Here is a 19,055-nt window from a genome sequence, read left to right as displayed (position 1 = left end):
GGCCGACGAAATTTGTGGCATGCGTCACCCTAAATCTCGCAGCTCCAAGCTGCGAGATTTGCTCCACCCTGCCACGTGTCAAATTTTCGGTGGCTGCTTTCTTTAAATCTTACAGCTTGGAGCTGCGAGATTTGGTTCTCTCCTTGCCACGCGTCGCCTTTCTAGTAGCCCATTAATTTAAATCTCGCAGCATAAAGCTGCGAGATTACGTAAGCATTAGTTTGGGAATTTTTTTTCCAATCAGAGTATTATTTAATATTTTATTTATCCTTAATAATAAAATGGGAAAAAACTCAATATCTTTTGCCCTATAATATATTGCATATGTGTATATATATATATATATATATATATATATATATATATGATTTGCAAAAATAAATTTAAAATAATTTTAATATTTTAATTACGCAAGCCTTTATTCCATCTCAACCGGAAACTACCAACAACATTTAATTATTTATGTAGCAAACACAATACAACCAAACTTAAATTATATGTTTAATGCACGAAATTAAACAACCACCGCATATGGGGCGCGCGCACACACAAACATATATATATATATAGTTTAACTGGCGGTGGTTTCTTTTTCTTTGGCGACGGATGATGAGTAAGCGGCGGTGGAGACGGTGGTGGTGAGAAAATCGCGGAGCCGATGAGCTGAATTTTTGGGATGACGAGCATAATCATTGATGTGCATTCATGTATTGTATTACATATCATTGATGTGCATTCATGTATTGTATTACATATTTGTTATACTAAAAAATGCGTTTGGTTAATATTAATCTAATTTATTAATAAATTATTAGTTACAATAATTGTAATCATATATTATTATTATTATTATTATTATTATTATTATTATTATTATTAATAAAAAATGAATTATACCTTAATTATGTTCTGTATTTTTATTATATCCAAAAAACTGTAAAATCATTTCTTGAAATAATTCATACAGGCTTTTTTGAACATATTAGAAAAAATAATTTTTAAAAAACACTTAATCAAATAAGAATTATGTGCATTAATTCTTTATTATATCACAAATTTCCAAATATATAAAAGAAACTATCCAAAACCTTAACTAGGGGTGAGTATAATTCAGGTTTAACCATATTAATCGACCGAATTCGTTCGGTTCGGTCAGTTGGTTCGGTTAATATAGAAGTTCGATTCAATTCAGTCACAAATTTGGATAATTTCTTGTATTCGATTTTTTGTTCGATTATAGGAAATTTTAATTCGATTAACTAAATTACCCAAATTACTAATTATTTAAAAATTAAATATAAATTAGTAATATTAAATATAATTGATATATTATGTATTATATAATTATTCAATTTTCTTAATTTATTTATTAAATCATTGTCATTCTCCTAATTCAACTCTTACAATGAAAAGAAAGGGTAAATATCAATTTTATATTTAATTTTAAAATTTGCAATCACATTTTGTTTTTATAATCGATTTTAAATTATTTCAGTCAAATTCGATTAATCGAATTACTCAAAAAGTTTGTTTGATCGGGTATGGTTCGGTTAAAGATTATTATTAACTGAAAATTTTGGTTAATTAACTAAATTTGGTCGAACCGACCGTTTGTACACCCCTAACCTTAATTGAGGCTTAATATTTATTTTTATTTTTTTCTAAAGATATTAAAATAATAAAGAAATTATGGATTTGGAGCCGCCCATTGGGAGCGTAAATGGGTCTACGGAGTCCGACCCAGCAGCAGAAGAGCGATGCACGTAACGGCCCACTGGCTTATTAAAGCCTACCTGTCGGACGGCTTCATTTAATTTGGCCCATGTGAGGGCGATAGAATAGAATCATTAAACCAAATAAATAAATATATATATATTATTAATTTGATGTCTCCCCTCATCTTACATTATATTATTTATTTAAATATTATATTTGATTTCATTAATTATATATATATTGAATCACATAAAGAAAAAAAATATTATTTTTAGTGTTTTTTAAAAGATGTAAATTTTAAATTTTTATTCTTTTATTTGAAATACATATTTTCTTTCTTTTTTATGCATTGTATTACAAAATGATAATGATCAAAATTAATATATAGAATATTTAATTATAGCTATTCAAATATAAAAAAAAAATTATTTTCTAATTAAGGACACACCTTAAAGCTTCTTTAACAAGGATAAGAAGATCTCTGATCTAACTGATTCTCATATCATCTTGAAGGGCAGTCTCGACAGTAATTGAGTCATCTCTTTTTTGTAGATATCATATAGTTTTAAAAGTCAATTCATATATTATCTGGAAGATTATTATCATTGAAAATGAAAATTTTCTCCTTTTTAAAAAAAAATAAAAAATATAAATTAATAATTGATCAATAAAATTAGAGAACTCGACATTTAAGATACATTGTAGTTAGAGCATAAGACATTTTTGTTTGAGTTCTTATATTCAAATTTTGAGAAGGATAAAAAGAGATGTGACCTGGAAAACAGACTACCTTGTGTCGGTCAAGACCAAAACGAGCTTTCAATGGACTTTCATGCCTGGATGGTAATTACTAGCAAACTCTCTCTCACTCTCTCTCTCTCTCTCTCTCTCTCTCTCTCTCTCTCTCACTTTTGACATACACACATATATCATTAATGGCTTCATAAAATATATTCAATTTATTTCTAAGCGTTGCAGCAGTTTAATTGCATTACTCGTGGCTGTCGAATCTCAAAAAAAATAAAATAATAAAATAAAAGTCAGCATATATATATATATATATATATATATATATAAAATAGATGGCGTTAATTAATAGAAGGCATGCAGTAACCCTCGTAGCTCCCAAGAATTAATGCAGATATATATATATATATATATATATATATATATATATATATATATATATATATAATAGAAGGCGTTAATTAATAGAAGGCATGCAGTAACGTAGTAGCTCCCAAGAATTAATACATGCATCGTGCACGATGATGAAAATTTCAAGCAGCCACTTGGGTCCAACAAATACTGTAGTAAAAAGAACTAAACAATTAATATTGTAAACTTGATAAGGACGAATTGTGACTTTAGTTATCTCAATCATGGATTCAATTCCTTTTTTAAAGTTTATTTCAAAAAATTATCAGTGTACGTCAATGAATAGATAATTTTCACTTTCCGAATTTGGTACCGCAACCATAATGTCCAAAGTGACACGATTAGTGACTAGAGTTCTTGAGTTATAAAAAAAACACAAAGTATTGTGAACTTGATCTTGTAAATTACAAAATGCATATGCAGGAATTATTTTAAGCATGTCCTGCCACTTCGTGACGAGAAATTAATATTAAAATTGAATGATTGATTCAGCCGTAGTTAATTGGAACTTTGGCATTGCTAATTTGACGCCGCTAAATCTCAATTTTTTAAACCGATAAATATTCTTAAAGTGAGGGCAATCTCTACTGGAAGAGTCTAGAGTAAAGCACTTTATAATAATTTTAAACAACAAATTTAAGGAAAGCATGATCCTAATGAACTTTACCATTAATATTTAAAGATGATATAAAGTTTCTTCTTTTATGGGCTGAAGCTAATTGATGAATGAATTCTATCGCTCTGTTTAGAAATATAGATTTCAGACTTTAGATTTGAATTTGGACAAATTTCAATATAATTTTATATTATATTTTATCCAAATCTAATATAAATTCAAATTCAAAACCTATCGAAATATAGACTTTATTTCTATCTATAATTTTTTAACCATAATTAGGGGTGACAACAAGTTAACGGGTCAGCTCGAGGCGAATCATAAACGAGTCAGGATTAAACGAGTCAGGATTAAACAGGTTCGGGTTCAAATTGACCCATCGATGATTATCCCCTTCCTCTATGTCGTACACATTACAATTTTTAATTTCACAAGCCAAAGGCAAAAACTCATTTGCACTAAACACAAATCCATACAATACATGTGCGCGCGCGCACACACACATACATATATATATATATATATATATATATATATTGTTTTTTATTTTATTTTTTGTTATATTGTTTTTTAAGTTTCAATTTTTTTTCATTTTGAAAGTTTTGAGTTCAAATTTTGGTTAAAAATGGCGAGGTGATATGGAATAATTAATAAGTAATGTGTAATAATACTATACATATTGTAATGCAAAAGACACTATCTCTCTTAGATTTGATAAAAAAGATTCAATATTATGCATACTTTAGGATCTCTCCAAAAGTTTTAAAAATCAGATTGATCTCTTCTTATATTTCTAAAAAAGACATAAACCTTTTTGTAAAAAGACTTATCTTTTTGTAAAATATAACAAAAGAATTGCATTTTTTTTTTTTTGACAAATCTTAAAAGACCCCTAAATTTCTTCAAACTGGGAGATCTTTCAAATTTTTGAAACCTCATGAAAACTCCTCAAAATTATATATATATATATATATATATTAAAAAATTCACATTTTCATGCGTGATTATCAAAGAAATTAAGAAGAAAAATAAAAAATATATTAAATTTTAATATTAAAGAATTCACATTTTCATATTTGATTATCAAGAAAAGTAAGAAAAAAAATAAAAAATATATCAAATTCACAAACAAAATTTTAATTTTACACATCATTAATATTTAATTTTTCTCAAATTTTAATCATATAAAAATAAACTTTCATTTGTAATAGAATTTAGTATAAAAAGAAAATATAATGAAAAATAAGTTTACTTGTTTTTCTTTCCCCAAGTATCCCCAAGTATCCTTGATCCAAACGGACCATTAAGGTCCATTTAAAACCTACAAAATATTAGGAAAAAGAAAAGAAAATATGAAAGATTTCATTTTTTTTCATGCTTGGTTATCAAAAGAAATGAATAATAATAATAATAATAATATATCAAATCAATGAACAAAATTTTAATTTTACACATTTTTAACATTTTAATTTTTTTAATGTTTAATTATTTTAGAACAATTTTTTATTTTAAATGACATATGATATCAAGAGAAAATGTAGTGAAAAAAATTCCTTATTTTCCTTTCCCTTCCTTTCCCAAAACAACTTGATCCAAACTAACCCTTAAATTTAATTTAACTAAGTTGAGAACAAATCTAGAACACATGTAATGCAATTATGTGATTGCGAGACTCGTGTATCGAAAAAAATCCAATGAACTATAGTTCAGAAAAGTTAATCCACTCGTAAGTATGTGCATCATCATTTGGAAATAACCAATAGTCAATTAATAAAGGAAAATGATAGACTTCTTGAGGGTTAAACCCCAACAATCTCTCGAGAAGACATAAGGATAGACTTCAATTACATATATATCTTAAAAGATTTGGCAGCAATGCAACTAAATACAACCAAAGTGAAAACAAAATAACACAACACATTTCCAAATACACCCAATTGGATGAGCCACTGTTGAACATAATGAAGAGTATTTGTCAATAATAATAATAATGAACAGGATACACAGAGTTTCTATCTCTGAATCGGCTGAATTAAGGGGAAACACTTGCACAAACTATATAGGCAACAGAATAACATTATACATATAACAGTAACTGGAACTATAAACTTGAAGTTGCATTTGATATTGCTAGTTTTATTAACTCCTTTCTCAAAACCTTACCTGGAGCATTCTTCGGTATTGAATGAATGAAATATACTCGTCTTATTTTCTTGTATGGTGCAACCTACAGCCAATTTTTCCAAAAATTGAAGAGATGTTAGGAAAAAATTACACAAGGCTTGGAACATGGAGAATTTTTCCCCAGTAAGTCTTTAGCTCATGCGCAAGTGGTGAATAAAGTTTGAAGTTCCAACATTATCAGATCATGAGGATCGGAGAAAGAAAATACCTTCTTCGCGATAAAATCCTTAATTTGTGATTCATCAGTAGTGCTCTCAGATTGTCTCACCGCAAAAGCCACAGGAACTTGACCTGCTTCCTCATCAGGATAACTGCCAATTTGTTGTCGGTTGCATCAATGTGTGCCGGATAAAACAAAAACTTCATCAATGAAATTTGATTTTTACAATAACCAAAACAATACCATTGCGCAAGAGCACAAACCCTTAGAATAATGAGCAAATAATACATACGGAATCACAGCTGCCTCAACAATATCAGGATGAGTTTGAAGCATATGTTCCAGTTCCGCTGGGGCAACCTGATTTGACAGAAAAATAACAAACATGCAGACCACACTTGCCCAATTAAATATATGGTGAAAGAAAGTTCTTGCAATTAACATTTTCTTAAGCCTAGCAAACTAATAGCTTGGTGCAGACATAACCTGGTAGCCTTTGTATTTGATTAGCTCCTTCATCCTATCCACAAAAAACAGGAAGCCTTCATTATCAATATAGCAAATATCCCCTGTTCTTAACCATCCTTCTGAATCCAAAATTGCAGCCGTTGCCTCTTGATCATCAACATAACCTACACTAAAGTCGCAAACAAACCACGAAGATGAAGCATATACAGTCGAAAGATCAGAAAGCTATAGTCCATTCTGCTTGGTTTGAGCTATGGTTAATCTACTAAAACACCACCCATATAACAAAGAGAATACAGAAGATGAATGAGAATTGAGATTACCCTTCATGATAGATGGCCCTCTAAGCCAAAGCTCCCCTTGCTTATGAGGAGGTAAACCAGTGTCAGTGTCGGGATCAACAATCTTTGCTTGGCAGTTTGACATAAGCCGCCCCACAGCACCTATTACTTGACTCTCTTTCGGACCCATTGTTCGGTAGACTCCAGCAGTTGATTCAGTCAGTCCATATGCCTTGACATGAAGTAAACACATCATTAGCATCTCAAGTCACAATAGTTACAATGAAAAGGAATTTAGGCATAGGGAGATTTCTGGATGCAATGATATTTTATACACGAAAAGTATGAATTACACAGGCAAACAATTCCAAATATTGAACCCTTTAGGAGTGGAGAGGTTGGCCTTTTTAGGGGTTAGGACTTTAGACAGGCAAGGTTTCAGTCACAGATGATAACCATTCAGTAAAATAAAATGTAGCCAGTTACTATTCCAAATAGTTGCACCCAAACACAATCAACAACCATACCCAGTATATTCTACCATAGTCAATTCACTTTCACCCCCTCCATTCCCCCACCCCAAAATGAGCCCACATTTTATGTGGCACTATGGCAACCAGGGTACTGAAAAAACAGTTGAGTAAATAAGAATAAAAACAACCAGGGTACCAACTTTCATTTCTTCCCTCCCCGTGAGTCCACAGTTTCCTTCTTTCATAGGTACAATGGCTTCCACAACAAATGAACACTCAAAACAAATAGGAATTTTAAAAGATGAAAGAACAGTCAAAACTACACAGGAACTTTAAAAGATGAAAATATTTTTACTTACCTCCAATCATGATGATTGGAGCCCTAAAAGAAGAATAGTGTAGATTGTAGAAGATGGGCTCTTGCAGCCTATGTACCCCTTGATTGTAGTTTAGTGGGTAGCTGACGCAACTACTTGTAGGACATGGAACCGATCGTAAGAAGTTTTCCTTAATGACTATTACCTATCAAAGCAGTTGCTTCAAATTTTAACCCTCACTTGTTTTGGAATAATATAATTCAACACAAAATAACTAGCACCCCCACCCCTCTTCTTACTGCCCATTCATCTACACATGGTCCCAAAATAAGAACTTGCCACTTTGCCTGAGTGCAACATACCACAGTCGTCAAAATCATGTGATTCTTGATAAGAATTGTCACTAGCCTATCGATTCAAATCTCATAGGCAAATTGAAGTAAGCATTGAATCTTATGATTCGCGATTCGATTCTCACAATTTGCGATTTAATTTTACTATTCATGACTTAGTGTCACGGGCTAAGCTTGTTCAGGGCATTATGCTTGCCTATGACCGCTTATCTCGTGTGTTTGGGATGGGTTTCCATCATGTAAATACTAGTGTAGGGTTATTTTCTAGTATTTATTTCATTGTAAGCCAAATAAGGCAGTATGACTCCTCGGTCACTTTGATGTTTCCTAGTGCTAGAGTGAGAATGGCCTAGAAAGCTCTTTAGGGGAGGGTGAGTGTTCATCAATCATTGTAAAACTCACTAGCAATTGTCAACGTGCTTAGCCTACTTGCCTCCCTCGCTAAGTACAACATGTCAACGGAGGATTTGTTAATGAATTACGTTTGCTTCAATATTTACTGCTTGGTTGCCACGGCTTTCATGAATTGATTATTATTTCCGCTGCTATCTGATTGAATGTTAATGAAAGTGCTTCGTGGATGAATGTTGGTAAACAAAAGGCTGGCTAGTTAAGCAACAGTGCTTTAGCTAGCGCCGCACGGCCCTTCACAACGGTGTGAAAAAGGCGGACCGTGACACTTAGCAATGCCTTGGTGCGATGGCAAGTGCCTCTGCCTCAGTACGGGTGGTCTCGGGTTCGAGACTTGGGAGCGGCCTCTCCAAAAATGGGGGTAAGGCTTGCCGACATCCACCTCTCTCAGACCCCACTCAAAGTGGGAGCCTTGTGCACTGGGTATGGCCTTTATGATTTATGATTTATGATTTAGTAAACATTCACATCCAACCCAAATCCAACAAATCCAATTGGTTCCCTATCAACTCGAAAATCCAAAATTCACTATTTTTTGTGGAAAAAGCCTTAAAACCTTTTCCAAGGGCCTAAAGAATCCAAATGAATAAAATCGCTCTACTTTAATCTCTCTTTTGAACTGTACTCAAATTTGAGTTGTCTGAACTTTTTCTAAAGAATTTGACAACTCCATAATGTCTCCATTTGTTAGATTTTCCTCGAGAATAGTTTATTTTGAAGCTAGAAGTGTTTAGGTATGGAGACCTTAACATTCTAAGATTTCAAAGGTGAGTTACTTCCATTTTTTCCAACTTTCTAATTATTAGTATAATATTTTTCATCCATACATAGATGTGTGTGTGTGTGTGTATTAGGGTACATGATCATTCAGTTTTCATCACTATGCTTTATTTTTCACGTATTCTATTTGTTCTAGATATATGCCTTTATTATACAACAAATTTTCAGAATTTGTGTGGAATCTTGAGATTTTATTCAATTCTTGATTTGCGATTCAAAAAAAAATAAGATTTCAGATTTCAATTTGAATCCAATTTTAAAACTATACTGCACAAAAAATTCTTGCCCAAAATACCCAAATAATTAATTCCAAAAAATGAATAGATAAGCTGGGCAGACCAATTAAAGGAAAGGGGAAATCTAACTTTTAGGGCATATTTAATACCAACTTAAAAGTTCCATTAATTCCTCACTTCCACAGCTGACTGTCAGACCATAGCCATATGTGACTTAGTATTTTCAATATGAGGTGATTTGTGGTCCATTTTACTTCAACCTAATTCCCCTCGCCCCAAAATGTAGTTTTTTTTATAAATTTACATTCAAGAACTTATTCTCTATTATGGAATTTTCAATTTTTAAAAAATATTTTCGTTTCAACGGGTAGAAAGATTAAAACAAAAATAGGGCAGGATTCTGAGAAAAGTACATTCCAGGGGATATCAACCGTTGTTTACTAGGCAAAATGTGGTGCTCTAGCTTCCACAGACCACAAATTCCCTACAGGCCAGCCCAACATTGCCATAGCAGGAATCTTTAGGTTCACAATGCCAGCATACACACAGACACCAACAATTCTCACTCTGGTGATAAAATTATCCATTCCTATTGTTTTTTTTTTCAAATTCAACTAATATTTTTTCTTTTTAGAAAAAATTCATGCTTGAATTCATGCAAGGACCCCAGATAGGTTTCCACCTGAGATGAATGGAAAAAGTAGGCTGTTATTGGCATAATTGCCATCGCAGGATTTGTTAGGATGACATCCCAACATGTAGGCTAGGGACCAGGCATTGTGCCACAAACTATTCTTGCTATGGCAATAAATTTATCCATTCCCATCGCCTTCTAGGCTTTAGGAACGGGGATTGATCTACTTAGCAATTTACTCTCTCATTTTCCTCAATAACCAAGCAAGTAAAATTGAATCGTTCCATATTCCTTTTCTTGCGTTTGTGTTTTCCAACTTCCAAGTGAAGCCTTCGGCTTCGTTTGAAACTTAGAAAATGAAAGGGAAAAAGGAAAGGAAAATATGTAGGAGTCTACTTCTTCATATTTGGTTGACAGGGAAAGTAAGAAAGAAAATAAAAAAATAAACCAAATCAATTAATAAACTCCGTCTGTGATGCACTTAATGTCCTAATTTTTTTCACACATAGCCAGTCCCAAGCCCGAGTAAAGGAGGAGGGTTGCGTTAAGTAGCTGACAGACAGCGTAAAATTTATCAGATCACTATGATATGAAGCCTCACCGAATATTTACTGGGGTGTCCCTTACGAGCGACGCGTTGCACTTGAACCACCCGGATGTAGCGAAAAGTGGGCGAGGGTGGACTAGGTCGTCGCCCCGAAGCGACGCGCCGTGTTGGCACCCAGGTACGGTGTTAAATATGTGAGAATTCCTGCATCATTCTAGACGTGGGCAGATAAAGACGTTAGTTCAGGAAATTAGGATTAGATTAGCAACTTGGAACATAGGGACACTTTAGGTAAAAGCATGGAAATTGTGGATACAATGATCAAAAGAAGAATTAATATAATTTGCCTTCAAGAAACTAAGTGGGTGGGCAAGAAAGCTAGAGAAATTGATAAATCAGGATTTAAACTTTGATACATTGGAAAATAAGAACATAAGAATGGAGTAGACATTATTATAGACAAAAACTTAAAAGATAATGTTGTGGATGTAACTTGAGTAGGGGATAAAATTATAAAAATCAGGATAGCATTAGGACAAGAGATAATAAATATCATTAGTGCTTATGCTCCTCCAGTCGGCTTAGTAGAAAATCTTAAGAGGCAATTTTGAGAAGATATGGATAGTATTATACAAGGCATACCAGGGACTGAGAAAATATTTATAGAAAGAGATCTGAATGGACACGTTGGAAGAGATAATAAATTTATGAGAGGATACATAAAGGATATGGATATGAAGATAAAATAAGTCTGGGGAGATGATCTTTTAGACTTCGCTATGTCATATGATTTTAGTATAATGAATACTTACTTTAAGAAAAGAGAAGAACACTTAATAACCTTTAAAAGTGGACAAAATTGAAGTTAAATAGATTTTTTTTTAACTAGGAGGGTAGATATATGTATTAAAAAATGAAAGAAAAAAGATAAAATAAGCTAGTGCAAGAGAACTGGATGGTGGAACCTAAAAAGAGAAAATATAATAAAATTTAAAGATAAAATGATCAAAGATGAGGATTGAATCATAGAGGATGGGATAGATACAAATACTCTTTGGAATAAATTAGCTAGCTCTATTAAAAAAATAGCAAAAGAGATTTTAGGTGAATCAAGGGGAAGATTTTCAAATGGCAAAAAGAGTTGGTGGTGGGATAAAGATGTACAAAAAATCATAAAGACAAAAAGAATTTGGTATAAAACGTGGCAAAAATATAGAAATAGAGATAACTTTGAAAAATATAAGGAGGTAAGAAAAGATGCAAAAAAAACCTTTAGTGAAGCTAAAGATAGATCATTTAATAGTTTGTAAGATAGATTAGGTACAAAAGAAGGGGGAAAAGATATATTTAAAATTGCTAAAGCTAGAGAAAGGAAAAATAAGGACTTAAGAAATGTAAAATGTATAAAAAGTGAGGATGATATTGTCTTGGTTAAGGATGAAGACATTAAAGAAAGATGGCAAAGTTATTTTAGTAAGTTGTTTAACAAAAACCAAATAGAAGGCTTAAACTTAGAATTGTCAAGTGAGGAAAAGACTAAAAATATGAGATTTATTCGCAAAATTAGAGTTAATAAAGTTAAGTTTGCACTAAAAAAGATGAAAAATGGGAAAGCTATGTGACCAGATAACATCCCAATTGAAGTTTGGAAATGCTTAGGCGATAATGGAATTATATGGTTAACTAATTTATTTAATACAATTGTAAAAATTAAGAAAATGCCAGATGAATAGAGGAAAAGCACTTTAATACCTATATATAAAAAGAAAGGAGATATTCAAAATTGTAATAACTATCGTGGAATTAAACTTATGAGTCATATGATGAAACTATGGAAAAGGGTAGTTGAACAAAGATTAAAGTTAGAAACGAAGGTCTCAAAAAATCAATTTGGTTTTATACCTGGGAGATCTACCACAAAAGCTATTTATCTTTTAGGAAGATTAATGGAAAAGTTTAGGAAAAAGAAGAGGGACTTGCATATGATATTTATTGACCTTGAGAAAGTATACGATAGGATACTTAGGGAAGTTCTATGTTGGGTTTTAGAAAAAAAAAGGTGTATGTAGTAGGTATACCAATGTCATTAAGGATATGTACGATGGAGTAATAACTGCTAGTGTAAGGACTATAGATGGAGAAACTAGAGAATTTCTAATCACCATAGGTGTACAACAATGATCTGCTTTGAGTCCTTATCTTTTTGCTTTAATGATGGATCAATTGACTAAGAGTATTCAAAAGGAGGTTCCATGGTATATGTTGTTTGCAAATGATATTGTATTAATTGACGAAACTAGGTACGGAGTAGAGGCTGAGTTAGAATTATGGAGAAAAGTTTTGCAATCTAGAGGCTTTAGGATAAATAGAAATAAGACAGAATATATGAAAAGTAATTTTAGTTATGATAGGAGGAATATTGAGGTTGTGCCTTGGTGCGATGGCAAGTGCCTCCGCCTCGGTACGATTGGTCTCAGGTTCGAGACTTAGGAGCAGCCTCTCCAAAAATGGGGGTAAGGCTTGCCGACATCCACTTCTCCCAAACCCCACTCAAAGTGGGAGCCTTGTGCACTGGATACGGCCTATAGGAGGAATATTGGAGACAAAGTTAAGCTTGATGATAAAGAAATAAATAGCACTTATTGGATCTATTATGCAAGCTGAACGAGAAATTGAAGATGATGTAATGCATAGAGTTAAAGCGGGTTGGGTAAAATGGAGAAGTGCTTCAAGTGTCCTCTGTGATCGTAGAATACCCTTAAAATTGAAAGGAAAGTTTTATAGGACAGCTATAAAACCAATTATGCTATATGGATCGGAATGTTGGGCGACGAAGAAACATAATATCCAAAAAATAAAAGTTGTCGAGATGAGAATACTTAGATGGAACATTGAAAGATAAATTAAAGAATGAACATATTCGTGGTAAGATAGGTGTAGCTCTTATAGAAGATAAGATAAGGGATGGACGACTCAGATGGTATGGACACTTACAACGTAGGCCACATAATACACCTGTGAAAAAGAGTGACTTACTTACTATGGGAGGCAGTAGAAGGGGTAGGGGTGGATTTAAAATAATTTGGGAGAAAATAGTGAGTAAAGATTTAATATCCTTGAATCTATCAATAAAAATGGTCCGTAATCGCATAAATTGGCGAAAAATGATTCATATAGTCAACCCCACCTAATGAGACTAAGGCTTGATTTTATTGTTGTTGTTGTTGTTGTTTATCAAATCAATTAATAAAACTTTAATTTTAAGCACATTAACATTTAAGTTTTCTTCATTTTTAATTATATTAGAATAAATTCTTATTTTTAGTATTATTTGGTATAAAAAGAAAATATAATGGAAAATAAATTTTCAACCTATTTTCCTTTCCTTTCCCCACATGAAAGCCCTTGATCCAAACAGACCCTTAACAGTCAAGAATCGGAGAAAAGAAATCATTTATTGAATTCAAGTAAGCACGCAAAAGAAGCTGCAGCCACAGTTGCATGGAAAAATATATATCACTATGATCCATTGGTTTGACAGAACCAGGAGGGAGCAGCCTGTTGTCAAGCTAAAAAATATTTTTCATTAACCATTTCAGCTAAACAAGATTTAGAGCTAAAGTTCCTCAGTCCTTTATTTTTCAAAAATGGGAATGGATCCAAATAAGCAGAGAAACAAACAAAAGTGATATCTCAACTTAAGCACTTAAATTTGGCAGTTCAGACAATTGAGGAATGCATGAGCTAAAATAGAAGAACTTACAAATCAGAGACCATCTCTCTTAAGCTTGATCACCCCAATCCTAATTAATAAAACAAATGCACATTTGATACCAAACAAAATCAAATTTGCTAATTGATTTCTATATGTTCCCTATTTAATTTTTTGATTTGACTCCATTGCCCGTTCATTCCATTCCATTTGTCAAATATAAACATGTATAATCATGGCTCTACTTAAATATTATTCATCACAGGCCTATACTCAACACGAGTCCATGTAGAAGAAGGCAAATGGGCCGCAGGTCTCTCTTCTTCTTTAAACTATATTTCATCTTATTCATTTTGTCGAACCGAAGGAGTCCTTAGCATTTCTCTGGTTAAAAATTGTAAAACTATTAAGCAAAAACCTAGGAGTTTTTTCCCAATTTATTATTAATTTATAATAATATATTAAATAATACCTTGTTTAGAAAAATTATTCCCGGAATGACACTCACGTAATCTCGCTACTTGGTCCAACGAAATTTAAACAAATCTCACTGGACCAAGTAGCGAGATTTGTCACGCGTCAGGATCAAAATCAGTTTATTTTCCAGGCAAATCTCGCTGGACCATCCAGCGAAATTTGCATGGCACGTCCATCCCCTGCACTAGACTACACTAAGCAGTCGCCAACTCTGGCAGCTACCCCTCTACAGCCTTCAACGCCGGCCTTCACTCCCACGACGCCGTCTCCCTCAATAGCTGTCCCTCCCTCACTCCATCCCCGGCATCACCATTTCCGTTGGCGACTTTCCCTGCACCAGAAACTGCTCCAACCCTGTTGCCTCCCGCGTTGGCACCCACCAATCCCACATCATCCCTGCCGACGCCGACAAGCTCCCCTAAGTTCGGCGGGAGCTCGGAAAATGTTGTGACGCCATCTCCGAATTCTTCACGCTCATTCGTGTTTACTCCCATCGTTTTTAGAATAAATTTATGTAATTCCAAACCATTTCTCCATCTCTAGTCTTTATTACTCCAGCTCTTGCAGGTGGGTTTAATTCCTTGGAACAAGGTTTTGGAGAAAGCCTATAAAAGCTTCAGAGGCTTCAGAGAAAGATGTCTGACATAATCAGATAATTAATTAAAAACTATAACATTAATTTATATATAATATTATATATGAAGAGAGAGAAGCCCCCTGCACGCTGCATGTAGTCTTGGAAAAAAGTTTTGAAAAAAGATAATATTAAATTTTTTATCTATGCTAAACTTGCAACCATAAATGACATATTCCTTGTCAAAAACGCAAGCTGGCTTTAACTCATCACGACTTCTCGCAACTTAGTTTGCCAAACCATTTGCAGAATTCGATGAACATTAATGAATATTTCTGACTCCGCGTCTCTCAAAGAATCCCCAGTTTTGAGCTCCAATACAAAGAATATGTCATTTATGGTTGCAAGTTTAGCATAGATAAAAAATTTAATATTATCTCTTTTCAAAACCTTTTTCCAAGACTACTGCATGCAGCGTGCAGGGGGCTTCTCTCTCTTCATATGTAATATTATATATAAATCAATGTTATAGTTTTTAATTAATTATCTGATTGTGTCAGACATCTTTCTCTGAAGCCTCTGCAAAAGCTTTTACAGGCTTTCTCCAAAACCTTGTTCCAAGGAATTAAACCCACCTGCAAGAGCTAGAGTAATAAAGACTAGAGATGAAGAAATGGTTTAGAATTACATAAATTTATTCTAAAAAACGACGGGAGTAAACACGAATGCGCGTGAAGAATTCGGAGATGGCGCCATAACATTTGCGGAGCTCCCGCCGTCTAAGGGGAGCTTGTCGGCGTCAATGGGGATGATGTGGTATTGGTGGGTGCCAACATAGGAGGCAACAAGGTTGGTGCAATTTCTGGTGCGGGTAAAGTCACTAAAGGAAATGGTGATGCCAGGGATGGAGCGAGTGAGGGAGGAACAGCTATGGATGGAAAGGGAGATGGTGTCGGAGACTATAGAGGGGTAGCTGCCGGAGTTGGCAACTTCGGAGCGTAAGCTGGTGCAGGGGACGGACGTGTCATGCAAATCTCGCTTAATGGTCCATCAATGTTCGCCTGAGAAATAAACTGATCATATCCTGACGCATGCAAATCTCGCTACTTGATCCAACGTGGCTTGTTTAAATCTCGTTGGACCAAGTATAACAAGCCTCGCTGGACCAAGTAGCGAGATTACGTGAGCGTCATTCTGAAAATAATTTTCCCCAACAGGATATCATTTAAGATATTATTATAAATTAATAATAAATTGGGAAAACACTCAAAACCTAGTATGGAACTTGATTATAAATAAATAAACAATACAATAAACGGCAGCACAGCAACTTAATCAATCAGTAAGGGGCTGCTCACTAACCTGCGCCATTTGCACATTTGGAAATCGTTTCTTAAACCGCTCAATCACACTCCTCTGCAGGAGAGCTCCTCCGCAGGCCACCACCTCCAGAGAGCTCAAATCGTAGCCGTCCATCAAATCACCATGATCATCCCTCAGCATCGCGACGACTATAGGTGGGGCCACTGCCACGTGGGTCACCCTCAACCCCTCAATCGCTCTCATCATCAACCGCAGATCAAATCTCTCCATTGACACCACACTCTCTCCCAAAGCCACCGCCCTCACACAGTACGCAAAACCGTACACGTGGAAATACGGAACCGCACACAAAGACACCACCGGACGCGTCCTCACCGGGCGAACCGCATGCGCGGCGGCTACAGTCGATATCCAATTCCGGTGAGTCAACTCGACGCCCTTCACTCGCCCGGTCGTACCCGACGAGTAGAGAATTGCCGCGGTGTTGGACTGAGCCACGCGGACTGGGTTCAGCTTCTCGCCCGGACTCATCATCGCGGAGTCGAACTCGGGCGAGTCGAGGAGAATCGTCCGGAGCCGGAGGGAGGGGAGCTTGCGGACCGTTTCAGAAGTGGCGAAAGCGATAGCCGGCTTGCAGAGCTGGATTTGGCCAGCGATCTCGGACTCCGTGGCGGCGGGGTTGGACGGGGAGACGATGACGCCGAGGGAGAAGAGGGAGAGGTAGAGAACCGGGACGCGAATCGAGTTCGGGGAGAGGACGAAGGCCGAGTCCCCTCTGGAGAGACCGACTCGATTCTGCAAGAAGGCGGCTAGGGTTTCGGTGCGGCGGGGGAGTTCGGAGTAGGGAATGCGGGTGCCGGTTGCAGCGTCGATGAAGCCGGCGGGGCCGGCGGAGGTTTGGCGGGAGAGGAGAGAGAGAGCGAACTGGCAGACGGACAGGGGAATGGTTTGGGGAGGGAGAGGAACGTGGGGTCGGAGGCTGTGGTAGATTAGGGTTTCGGAGGAGAAGCCGCTGTTTGGGTCGATCGGAGAGTTGGAAAGGTTTGGGTTCGCCATTGGAGGGGAGCAGAGTAGGGTTGAAGCTTGGGGAGATGGAGAGGAAGTATAGAGAAGTTCGTGGAGACGGCGTAGGAGGTGGGATGAAGGGAGGTGACGCCGGTGGTCCAACCACCGGCGGCGGATTGCTTAACAGGAGAAGAAAATGCGGTACGCCTAATGTATTTTGTACCATACCACAAGCTTCAAAGTTCCAATCAATCACCGCTCAAAATAAAATAGAAATGTATATGAATATTTTATTTTAGAATTTTAATTCATTTTCAGAAGAGTAATTATCTTAGGGTAGCACAAATTTCCGAGGCATGGTTTTTTAAGATGACATCTTTATATTTTAATGAGTATTTTCATATTTTAAAATAATATAACCAATACGGTCATTTCACTTTGTAAAAAAAATTGATTCTTAAATAATATTATTTATTTAAGTGAGTATATATATATATATATTTAGGTTAGGGGTCTAATAATGGTATAGCCATTTATAGAATATATAATAATCGTCTAATAAAAGTCATTCAAAAAAAATATTTTTTAAATTTTCAATTGTCATTTATAGAACTGTTGTTGGAAAACTAAAAGGTGAATATAAAATAATATTTAAGTAAAGTAATTATAGTAAGATTTTATTTTTATTATGATATTTTTAATGTGTATCTCAGTGTACTTTCATTATTTTAATTATACTTATCTTATTTAAGGACAAAAATTAACACGCATTTAATATAATTTTTAAATTGCTTTAGCTTAAAAAGTAATAACTTAAAGTGTTTGTTTTTAAATTTATTTTTTATTTTTTTATTTCATTTCCATAATTATTGATAATACCACAAATGGCTCTTTAAATTATAACTTGTAAGTGAGCCACTCCTAATGTACATAAGCATGCTCTAAATAAGAGGAAAACTCATTATGAATTTATTTTATCGGGAATTTTTTCATAAAAATAATAAAAGAATTAGAATATTAAAAAATATATTTACATTAAAATACACTTGCCTCAAATTCACATAGTATTACAAAATTGGTTTCACCTATTATTCTAAATTGGTTTAAATAACTATCAAATTCATTATTATAAGAATGGAAAAAAAGAACCTTCTATCTAATTGACTCATCTACATAGGTACATCTCTATATGAAACTAATATTTTAGCAATAATTAAACTATGAATTAATAGTGATAATTTTTTTAGTGTTCAAAAGGTCAACCACTTACATCCTACTTCGTGTAAGGAAAGATGATATTTGTTAGGCCACCTTATTTGAAAGTTGCATAATGGAATTTGATTTATTATTATATTTGTTATTTATGGCAAGAGATAAGTAATCATTTTTTAAAAGAAATAAAGCCACTGTTTTTACGAGTCAAAATTTTGGAAAACTAAGAAAAGACAAGTCTCTTAAATCATTTTTCTGAACTTACGCAAGCATCATAACACAAAAGAAAAGAGTGCGAAAAAGTTTGGATTTGGAGGGTTTAGATAAATTTTAATATAATTTTATGTTATATCTTATTCAAATTTAATACAACTTCAAATATAAGGTTTTTTCAAATATAAAGTAACATTTTTTTCCT

At 34.3% G+C, this 19,055-nt stretch overlaps 1 protein-coding gene across 2 annotated transcripts; it reads right to left on the bottom strand.

Annotated features, from left to right (window-relative positions):
- Positions 1–5,387: 5,387 nt before the first annotated feature.
- LOC131144714 (4-coumarate--CoA ligase-like 9) lies at positions 5,388–17,776 on the bottom strand. Of its 2 annotated transcripts, XM_058093545.1 has the most exons (6): positions 16,460–17,776; positions 6,626–6,815; positions 6,321–6,466; positions 6,127–6,194; positions 5,883–5,985; positions 5,388–5,717 (listed from the first exon to the last, which is right to left on the bottom strand). In XM_058093545.1, the coding sequence occupies exons 1-6, from the start codon at positions 17,474–17,476 to the stop codon at positions 5,592–5,594; spliced, it is 1,650 nt and encodes a 549-aa protein (XP_057949528.1). In that variant the 5' UTR covers positions 17,477–17,776; the 3' UTR covers positions 5,388–5,591. The 2 variants fall into 2 exon arrangements, with proteins under 2 accessions (XP_057949528.1, XP_057949529.1); XM_058093546.1 differs by lacking the exon at positions 5,388–5,717 and having other exon boundaries at positions 6,098–6,194; positions 16,460–17,740.
- Positions 17,777–19,055: the final 1,279 nt, after the last annotated feature.

Source organism: Malania oleifera, chromosome 12 (genome assembly GCF_029873635.1).
Source record: "Malania oleifera isolate guangnan ecotype guangnan chromosome 12, ASM2987363v1, whole genome shotgun sequence".
Taxonomy (NCBI): Eukaryota; Viridiplantae; Streptophyta; class Magnoliopsida; order Santalales; family Ximeniaceae; genus Malania; species Malania oleifera.
This window is presented reverse-complemented; position numbering and strand designations above follow the sequence as displayed.